This window comes from Tauraco erythrolophus, chromosome 9 (genome assembly GCF_009769465.1).
Source record: "Tauraco erythrolophus isolate bTauEry1 chromosome 9, bTauEry1.pri, whole genome shotgun sequence".
NCBI lineage: Eukaryota > Metazoa > Chordata > Aves > Musophagiformes > Musophagidae > Tauraco > Tauraco erythrolophus.
The window spans coordinates 2,898,969-2,910,026 of NC_141473.1; the positions used below are offsets into that span (position 1 = coordinate 2,898,969).

The 11,058-nt window shown below is 41.4% G+C and overlaps 1 protein-coding gene across 1 annotated transcript; it reads left to right on the forward strand.

Moving 5' to 3' along the window:
* The first annotated feature begins 862 nt into the window (after positions 1–862).
* On the forward strand, positions 863–8,425 carry CLRN3 (clarin 3). Its single transcript, XM_009989940.2, has 3 exons — positions 863–1,091; positions 5,666–5,845; positions 8,148–8,425. The coding sequence occupies exons 1-3, from the start codon at positions 863–865 to the stop codon at positions 8,423–8,425; spliced, it is 687 nt and encodes a 228-aa protein (XP_009988242.1).
* Positions 8,426–11,058: the final 2,633 nt, after the last annotated feature.

Consider the following 11,058-nt stretch of genomic DNA (forward strand, 5'->3'; position numbering starts at 1 on the left):
TGATGTTATGTTGTTGCTGTCTTTTGTCTTTGTTTAGATCAATTTGGGCAGAAGAAAAGACTGTATTCTCTTGCTTTGTAGTGCAGGATGGATTTTCTTTAGTATTGCTCCCTTTAGGTATCCATTACTTCATTGAAATGAATCCTTATTTAAGGTATTTGTTTCCTCCCTGTCAAAAAAATAAAAAAAGGGAAGGAGTTATTGCCTGAAAATATATGGAATTTAATTAAGAATTATAGCTCTTCCTTAGAAAATAATCTATCGACAGTAGATGGATTCTCCTTACCCCCAAAAAGCCAAGATCAAAAAACCAAAATTTTAGAAGGAGCCTCAAAGAGATAGTTGAGTAGCTGTTAAGCAATCTGGGAATCCAAACAGAGCAGGAACATTTTATTAATCTTTACGATAACAGATTAGATACAGATTTAGCAAAAATTCTTTCCAGGCTGGTTATCAGCCTTTCAAGAGAAAAAGGAAGAACGGGCCAGAAAATTTTGTCAGGGAGTGAAAAACCTGCCAGGGGGCAGCGAGGGGAGCTGGAAGCCTGGCCCTGGGCTCTAGAAGATGCCTCCAGAGCCGTCATCTGAAAAGCTGTGCTTCGGCAAGGCGATCATAAACCGATTCCTCCCGGCCTCTGCCACGCTGGTTTCGTTGTAACTATGGCAACGCCTTTTCTCCAGACCAAAGTTCAATTATTTTCCATTTTTATTGCCACTGCTGTTTGCTTAAAGTTTACCAGGGTAACCTTCTGCCGGCACAGAGAGCAGATCCCAGATAGAGAGGAGGAGGAAACAACCTCGTGCGAAGCAGGACTGGAGAGAAGAAAATTCCCTGAAGCAGTGGAAGACCTCCGTCTGACAAAATGCCATCCAGAAGGAAAACAGTCATGTTTGGATCGGCTTTTCTTACCTGCCTTTGCTCTTTCGTGGTGATTTGTGTTGTTCTGGCGACCCAGCGCTGGATGAGCAGCGAGGTTCACTTTTCTGGCACAAGCACCAACGTTACCATCAGCCTCACCTATGGACTTTTCAGGGGAACCTGTAAACAGTTTCTTGGTGCGGGACTTCAGGTTCCAGAAAAGACCTTCCAAGGTGAGTGGTGTCACGGCTGGAGATGGATGGCGTCTTCTCACCCAGGCAGGTGACGGAGGTAGGAACGGCGTCTGGTTGTTGTGTTCATCTAGGACTATAATGCTTTAGTGAGAACAAGAATATCTGTAAACCAGTCTGGGGGTTTAAGTGGTGTAAAATAAGGCCCTAAAAAAGCACAGAAATGCTGCAGCGTTCTTGCCTGGAGCAACTTCTTCTAATTACCTGTGATCTTAGTCTACGCCTTGGAACAAGGATAAAGCTTTAAATAGGAACTTTATGTAAAATCGACTTTAATTTCCAGAAGCTTTCAGTGAGGAACAGAAAAGCAACATTAAGTTACCAATTTATTAAAGAATTACAGACCTAATTCGCATTCCAGGATTTTTTTTTTTTAATTTCGTCATGTTAAATTAATTATTTGATTCAAAGCATTTTGCCACTTACTATCAAATTAGCATCGTTTTTGTAGGAGAAGGTTTTATGAGGCTGCTGAGGGGAAAAGAACAAAGCATGTAAACCAATAATTTAGGTGGATATGGTGTTTATACGTGTGCTGGACCTACACATTAATGACATTATTCCCTTTATTTTTTCCTTTAAGAGCACTTAATTCCATTTTTAAGTGATATTATCAAACTTAACCATTTGGTTAGTGTTTACAAAACTTAGGCTTGCTCATGGCTTTTTTTTCTTATGCTAGACTGTGACGTCTGCATTACAACACAGTTTGTCATCTTCCATAAGGCCTTACCCCACCCAACACGTGGTTTTCGGGTGACTCCTCGTCATCGTGACTTTCCAAAAAAACTCTGAGATGAGCTTTGGAAACAAGGTCATTAGAGTAACTTTTCAGCAAACACGCAATAGATTCAAATTAAACTGTGTCTTATGTCGATATGCAACAGATCTTTCTTTTTGTGCATCTGCAGTTCTTGGTATTTATCCTCAATGGTAGAATTGCTACAGGAAAAAAAAAGAACAGAAATGGTTAAATAATTAAGGAGGACAGAATAACTGAGAGATAAGGGAGGAGGGATGCTACATGGAAACAAAACAAAGTTAGAAAATAAGAGGAGGGGAAGAGATTTTAGCCAGAGCAACCTTAGAGAAGGTTAAGACAAGCATGAAGAATCCTAGCGTGAGGAGCAAAACATGAGAAAAAGCAAAACAGAAGCAACGAATTATGTACACTGGGTACAAACCACAGACTCGATACTCATTTCACACAGTTCAGCAAAGATTTACCCAACTCTAGGAACAAGTAGCTCCACTGCTGTGAAGAAGAGCATTCACAAAGCCCAAAGGTAGATAAGCCTGAAAGCTGTTGCAAGGATCAAGGATTAGCACTGATTTTGGTTATCTTGCTGTCTTGTCAAGTTCAAAGCAAAAATGCTGATATATGTGTGTGAAAGCAAAAGAAAAAAAAAAAACAACGGTCAAAAGAAGCCTAGCAAAACATGGCAGGGTGGTTGGAACTAGATGATCTTTGAGGTCCCTTCCAACCCAAACCATTTTATGATTCTATGAAACTTTGGAAGACTAGGTCAAACAATTTTGAACCACAAGATGCACTTTAAGAAATTTTCTCATTTTTGGTAGACTGTTGTAAGGTGTCTTGTCTTTGTCTGTACAGCAGCTAACAACACCCCAATCCTAGGGCCTTGGCGCTACCATCAGGTAGATTTTAATTACAATTAACGACAAGCACTCACAGAACACTTGTGTCAAGAAAGGATTTCAGTTCTTTGCATGGTCTACTTGCATCTTGGTTGTGGTGATGGTTTCCCCCCACACCAGATTTAGGTTTTTTGTTCTTATCGTTTCCAAAACATCATCTCAACTCTCACATTTAAGCCACTTAGGGATGAACAAAACGAGTGAGCTTCAGGAGCTGCCAGTTGCCTTCAACAGCTGCTGAAAATCGTGCTTTCTGAATAGTCTAAATCTGGATTTACCCACATCACTCACTAGTTCAGTTGGGCACATATCCAAGATGAAATGAACTAATTTTAAATTAATTCTTAGGCTCTATGCTAGGCATGATTGTCACATTTTACATTAAGTACGATTCTGTACATTCTTGAGATAGAAGAAATACTTCACAAAATTGCATACCTACTATTTTTAAATCCAAATAATCAGGTCCTCCCAAGACAGATGGCTTTTGTTTGATAGTATCCTTAAGTAAATGGACTGCCTGTGCTATGGAGAAATGAAGCACTATGCTTTCTCCACTCTAACATTTCAGACAACAGTAAGAAGAGTTATAAGCTTCCTTTTAAGTGACAGCGTGATCTGTCACTCAGCAGGTATGGCCTGGCTGGGGGTCTCTGCTCTGCTCCCTCAGTGTGTTTCTCAAAGGGCATTTTCATATTTGGGTGTGAGAAAAGATCAGAAATCACGAAGGACTAAATCAAAGACAACAACCTGGGGATACAGAGTGCTTGTTAGCAGTAGCCCAGGTTGACTTTTATTAATAGTCATACAAAAGTAGACGATGAACAACCTTTCCAAAGACCATAACTTATTATTTTGGAAACCAAAACATTAAAAGAAATTTCCGACCATAAAGATGAAAGACAAACAAAGGAATACCATTTCTGCAAGTGTACTGTGCATGAACTGCCTGGTCAGGGTACCCTCTTTAACAGACTGCCATTAATGACCTTGATAGAGCAATAAATCAGTACAACTACTTCAGAGGCTCTGGGGACGAGCAGAATGATCTGGCAGAATGTAAAAGTTACTAAATAACTTCAGTTCTTAGAGTCTTCAATTAGTTATTTTAATGATTTCTCTTAGAAAGGTACCACCTAGGAATATAATAGTCTGTAAAAGCTTGTTTACAGCTCTGCTTGTTTCCAAGTCAAACACGTAACACTGTAAGGTGCAGAAGAGGTGTGCCCAGAAAGTGCTGTAAAGTCAGGATTTATCTGGCTACTGGCAACCAGGAAGGCCAAGAGCACACAATTTTGAAATTTGCTATAGCAGAAAGAAATCTAATAACTTTCTGACTTTTAAAATACATGACAAATACTTGACAATTGATAGAACTTCATTAATGTTATCATCAGTTTCCAGGATGTGCTATGGGATCTCCTGAAAAGCAAAAAGCTAGGTGGAACTCTTGGAGAGCTTTTTTGGTTTTGGTGTTGTTGTTTGTTGATTTTTTTTTTTCAAAAAAACACAACAAAATTTCAGCTAAAAAAAAAAAACTTGATTCAGCTCCAAACTTATTTCTTGAACTAGGCAGTGCCCCAGCAGTAAGGCTGTTTCAGCATGAGGGCATGGTACAGCCGGTGGTGTGCTTACTTCCATTTAATTGAGTGATGTCTCCCAAATGCCTGTCTTTCCAATTCTTCCGGGAGAATGGCTTAAATTTGCATCTAATTTCCACAACACATCCTTACCTGCCATTTCCTCAAACAGAAATCAACTTCTACCAGGAATAATGTATAAAAATTAGAGAGAGACTCTCCTTTTAATTTCTTTCCAATAGCTCTTGTTTTTGTTATGAGTGTTTATTTCCTTTTTATGGGTTTTTTACTATTTCTTGTTGATATTTTTACTGCTATGACTTCTCTGGTTTATGCACTAACTGAATACTCTGCAGTAATGACTTTGTATTAAAAGCAGCATAGAGAGGAAGTTTTCCTGCAGATGGCTGTCTATCACAACACCCATTTGAACCGAGCTTGAGAACATTGTTCTCAAATTTGTTATAGGGTAAGGCAGCCACAGGCAAATTATAGCTGCCTTTTCAATCTTTAAATTGAAAGAAAGAAAATAATATATTTCGACACAGCTATACTGCAATTACACTTTGAGTATATTGCATTCACATCCATGTCTCTTATTATCAGTGAAAATGGAGCAGGATTTAATTCTTTCCTTTAAAAGAAGGGAGTAAGTACTGTGTCCATCATTTTTTTTTCTGTGAGACCTGGCAAGAGACAGATCTAGTCAGGATCTGAGCACCAGCTCAACCATGTCTTGTCTGTCCATGAATGACTATGCTCAGTTATGTTTGTCCTACAAATGCACCTGACCTTTCCAAGCTAATGGTTTTACTGGACTTCTAGAGGCTGTTCCCCTTGTCAGATTTATTCCATATGAGGGGATGCCGCTATATGAAAAGGAAATAAAACTTGGCTCCAATTGCAGGTTAAGTCAGACATGTGTAGAACTTGCCAGACATCTCAGGAGCGATGGGCAGAAAAAGATCTAGTTTTCTGATCTGATGCAGGCACAAAATTTCTATCTGGCCTCGGCAAGAGGAAATATTAGGGAAGAGAAGTTTACTACCCAACCTGATGCCTGGGAAGTTTGTGTGCCTGCAGGATCAGCAGACATGTACTTGTTTCAGGCTGATGTACCTTCATCCTGTTTTGGATTTGGGTTCACATGCTCTCTCCAAACCTACTGTTCCTTCTACATCCTGATCCTTACAGATCAGTCAAATCTCTGATTATTAGCCTTTAATTACAACCATGTCAGTAAGAGATAAGGTCATCTGAGCCCACCAGACTGTGCTGGGAAGACCAGTTATCAATGCTGAGCTGCTGTTATTTCAGTTACAGACAACCTGAGCAACACCAAGGCAAAACGCACCATCATTGCGATTATCGCGTTTCTGGTTCTTGGTTTACTGAGTTCCCTCCTGAGCTCTGGATTTACCTGCACTAATGCTGTCAGTAATCCCTATGAGACGTTTTTGGGACCCACTGGAGTCTATACCTGGAATTCCTTATGCGGTGAGTAACATATCCCCTGCTGACAATTTTCTGCCCACCATATGGATGCATGCTGTATTCTCTAAAGATGAAGAAAAATGTATCTATAAAAGGAAACACTTGGAGAAGTATTGTCCTTGGTTAGGTTTGGGTTTTAACCGTGTCTGCTGGGATACCTGAAAACTATCTTTTAACTACCAGTAAAATAATATTATTTACTTGAAGCGACACCATCTTTCAGTAGGAATCCAAATTCACTGGAAGCAAAAATGGAAATTAAAAAGCCCCAACAGGAGCAGCATCATTTCATGCATGATGTGCATTGAGGAGGACAGGGTAAGCTGACAAATACAGAACGAAACTGTAACAGAACAGCATGCACTGGATGTGACTACAGTGCAATTTCTAACCTCTTTAAGACCTTAGGCCACTATTTTATGGTATTTGTAGCATATTTGTTTCTGGGTTACGTACCTACCAGATTAGGCCTCTAAGGTCTAATCTATAGGATGGACTCTAGCATCATTTCTGAAAAATGTGTTGAATCAAATACATCCACATCAGCATTAACATGGGGAGGGTGGCAGTTAGGAGAACTGAGTCATGGCAAAATTTGTTTCCTTCTCTAAAAAGCACTTTCACACATCAAAATAAGTTTTAACATTCCCTAAGCAGAAAAAAAAAAAAAAAAATTGTAGAAACACTGGGTTGTTAGAGACGTGAATTCTGTCAAAGAGCTCCCCAGAGGTGTATCCAGGTAGGTTTGAGCCTGGCTGCTCCTAAGGCACCTTGCTACCCTCTCCATCTTGCTATGGTAATGACTTCAGCTCTCACACTCAATTCATCTCAAGAGGATTACACGTTCCTCTAATACTAGGTTTGCACTCAGAAAATTTTCTTTAAAGACATCTGATTACAGAGTACTTCACCATGGTGTTTTTGTCCTTCAAGAGCTCTTGAAGTCCAAAGATGCTCCACTGGTGGAACAGGAGCTTGCCTTCCCTTGAGCAGTGTCCTGTCCTGGGGCCTGTGAGCTGCCTTGGCCAAAATCAGACCTTGGTGGCAAAGAAATTGTGTAGATAAACATAGTATTAATCACAGCAAGTACAGGTGGGGGTGTGAAACTCGCCCCTTTTTCTCCAGCTGTGGCTATCACAGCACGTAAAGATAGATGCTGAAACAGCTGTGGATGCCATGAAACACAACAGGAAAAGTGAGCAAAAGCCTAAATTATACAATTATTCAACTTTTGAGACAACCAGATCATTGTCTTACCGCTTGTGAAAGTTTGTTTCCCAAGCCCAGCATCCATCACACAGTCTGAATCTGCAGGTTTTGACCTGAAACGAATGGACCACGGGCTTGCCAAAATAAATTATTAGTGAGAAAATAAACCCTCATAAAATAAATATTAGTGAGAAAGTAAACCCTCATGTTGACTGAGGGCTGTGGTTACTTTTTACAGCCCTGTAAGCGCTATGACCTGGAAGTCTGTCTTGCTGTGGGCATGTTTTTATGAAAAATCACGCATCATTTGATGTGTATCTTGAAGGTTCCTTATTCTCCTACCAGATGGCCTGAAAGTCCAGTATCCTCCTGCAAAAAAACGGAACCTTTTTCAGAGGGACCATCTGTAGGATGGTGTACCTAGAAGGAAGGGATAGAAATATTTTCACTGATGTTCAGAGATTATACCTCTGTTAGCACTATGAAAGTAGAGGTGTATAAACATCATTTAGGTAAATGTCAAAGCAACTGAACTCCACTTATATTCAGAGGCTGTAGAAAATACATACAGATCTAATAAGATATCTCCTGTTGGCTCATGACAAAGTCATTGAATAATTCAGGTTGGGAAGAACATGAGGTGGTCTCTAAGTCTAAGCTCTTGAGCAAAGCCAGGCCAACCCTGGACACAGTCCAATTTGCTCAGGGTTTTCTCCAGTTGGGATACTGCACATCCCATGAATTTGAGCTCATATTAAGCAGGCATTCTGCAAATCACCCAAGGGATGAATATATCATACTCGTCAGCACGAAATTTGGGGGAAAACAAAATTAAATTAAATGGCCTTACCTCAGAATAGTCAGTGAGAAACCATTAATTTTAGCAGAACGAATGGTTAAGAATGTTGAGACACCTGGCAGATACTGTTAGGTGGGACGAAAATTCTTTAAATGCCCACATATTTTACTAATGGAAAATATTAGATTAATCTTTGTCATAGTCCAGGTATTCTAACCAATTTGAGTACAATACTTGCAAGGATAACATAAATAATGCTACAGTATCACCTCTAACATTTTTATTTATATTTTCTAGGAATCTTCATACTTATAGCCATGATACTTTTTCCTGTGAACATAGAAGTAAACAGCCTGTCTACAGAATTGGCCCGTGGATGTTCTTCTTCTCCTCTGCAGACACATATCAGTTCTGAACACGTTTATGGATATTCATATTGGATCATGCTGCTCATCGTTTTTCTGAACATTGCTTCTATCATCATCATCTATTTCTATGACCACGCGAGATATTCTAAGAAGAAAGAACAGGAAAGGCCCATTGAAAATGCACCAAAAGATGTCATTCTGTTTTAAGGATGCCACTGAAAAGAGGGTGTAAAGGAAAATGACTATTTAGTGTGGACAATCGTGGCTGATCATTTCCATTCAAACTGAAGCTGTGTGTATAGTTCCATTAATAAAATAGCCTATTATGTCTTCAAAGAAATTTGATTTTGTCTCTATGCTAGGTAATAATGTAGTATTTATGAGTTTTCATTGGTAAATGTGCTGCCTAAACACTTCTGAGTAGATACGTGCATGATGCCAGCACGGTCCCATAGGACTGGACCTCACGCACCTTACGGTTCTGCTCTTTCCTGGAGAGACTGCTGTGAAAACACGCTCCTAGAAGGGTTCCTCTGCTCCATACCAACACTGCCATCTTTCCAAGAGGACTGCACCCTCTTGTCCATGCAGTGCAGAGGAGCTGGTTCCCACCTCCTGCTTTCTGGATTGTTCTGGACTACAGGACAGACCTGTGGTGGCTGCTCCGGCTTTCCACAGGGGTGCACCAACATCGGCACCTATGAACGCATTTCTGCTTCGCCCTTTAGATCTGCATGGGAAGATTGGAGATATTCATTTGGTTGTGTATGTAATTTGGGCTCTCAAGGGGCAGAAATAGTGCAAACAGCTGGAACTCTGGAGATGATGAGAAACAGTCACTAAGGTGCTTCGTTTCGTCCTGCAATTCTTACCGCTGTCCTTTCCCTGCTCAGGGATCGTCTCCCACAGGTCCCTATGGCACTGCCCCAGTGACCATGGGCAGGCTGGCAGGCTCCAGTTCACGAACAGGAGTGTGAGCTCTTGGACAAACTCATTTGCAGTCAGTCACACTCACATCAAACCTCCCAAGAGCAGCAGCACTGACCCTGTCCATGATTCTTTTGCTCAGAGCTTCCATCCATGGCTGGCATGGCAGACGGGGCAGCAGTAACAAGAGGATGAGCCATGGCCTACAGAAGACAGCTTAGGAGCACAGTACCTGTAAGTTATTAATTCACAGAAATATTAGCAAAATGCTGTTTCAGGCTATTTCTAAACCCTTGATTGCTCTTGACAACGAACTGCAAATCTGCACCTTGGGCGGGTGCGACCATCCGCTTTCCCACCCGCTGTGCCAGGCTGTCATTTGGCCTGACACAAAAGCCAAATACTGGGGTTTATTAGCAATGATTTATGGCCAATACTATCCCTACGCCATGTTTAATTAGTGTTTAACAAAGATACACAACTGTAGAACTGCTCAGACGTGGAGAGGTCCCGTCCTTTCCCCTCCAAGGGAAGGTGAGCAGATGAGCATGACCTTGGGACAGATGCCATCACACGAAATCACGCTTAGTGCACATGCCCCAGGAGAAGCGCACTGTGCAAAACGGTGGTCAGCACCTTCTGCTCCTTTGCTCCTCACCGCTGCAGCTGGCAGGACAGTTATTTTATGGTGGGGTTTTCCTTTACAATACTATTTTCACAGTCACTCTTGATGGCTGCCCTGTGGGATGGCTGCCCTGTGGGATGGCTGCCCTGTGGTGCAAGAGATGCTCATGGAGAAAAAGAAAAAGCATTTCTGAAGAGGGGATGAGAAGATACAAGAAGTGGCTTTTCACTGTTTACGTCAAAAAATAAAGTTTCAGGATTAAAGTGCCCCCATGGCAGACGGGTGGGAACTAGATGATCTTTAGGGTCCCTTCCAACCCAAACCATTCTGTCATTCTATGAATACTTTATGCAGCTGTGTTTCTTCAAAGACATTAAAGCAGAGGGCTTTGCCATCCTGCCTAAGCCTTTGACTAGAAGAATGAGGAGGGCAGAGCGGGGGGAAAAAATAAAAGAGGGTCTCCAAGACTCAAGGGGTGGCATAGGTCAACAAAATGAGAGATGTTATCTGCTCTCTGCTGCTGACAAGAACCATGCCTGCAACTGCTTTTCGGTGCTGTAAACATCGCCGTTAAACCGGTGGGTACCGCGCACCCCCGAGCTAAGCTGGCGGAAAGCCAAACATTTGCCGGTTTTGCTTTGGCTGCAAAATTTTTCACACGGTTTCAGCATGCATCTGTCACTGTTGTACTCCGCCAGCATCCCTCACACAGTACAATTACACTTTGCACTTCCTCGCAGAGAAATAAAGTCATCGTCATAGAATGATGCCGGAGGAGCAGCGGTTGCTGCTTTGAAATGCAGTGGCTTACCATTGCTTGGGCATTTCTATTGCACTGAAGTACTAATTCCTATGGAAGAGCTGGAAAAAAACCCGACATTCCCACTTTCATATGCCTTTTTGAACTGCCTGACTTTGTTAAAAAAAAAAAACAATCAGTCTGGAAGTCTCAAGGGACCTTATGCTCTCCTGCTGACACGTATGGCTGTGAAGCTGGAGAGACACATGTCGCTGGAAAATCCCTGGGGAGTGAGAACTCACCTGCTTTGATGTGAACTAGAGAGCAAAACTAAAAAAAAAAAAAAAAAAAATCAGATTTAAATTGTAGTTTAAGTTATAGGTGGCTAACAAGGCTACCCTGATAGCCTGAATGTTTTCTTTCTAATTAAAGACAGGGCTTTCCTTCTCCAGCTCAAGATAATCCTCTCTGCCTTATGCTACCTACTTCCTGCTTCATGCAGTGGTGTCAGCTTGGCAGATGTTGCTGAGAGGAGTTCAGCAGATGATG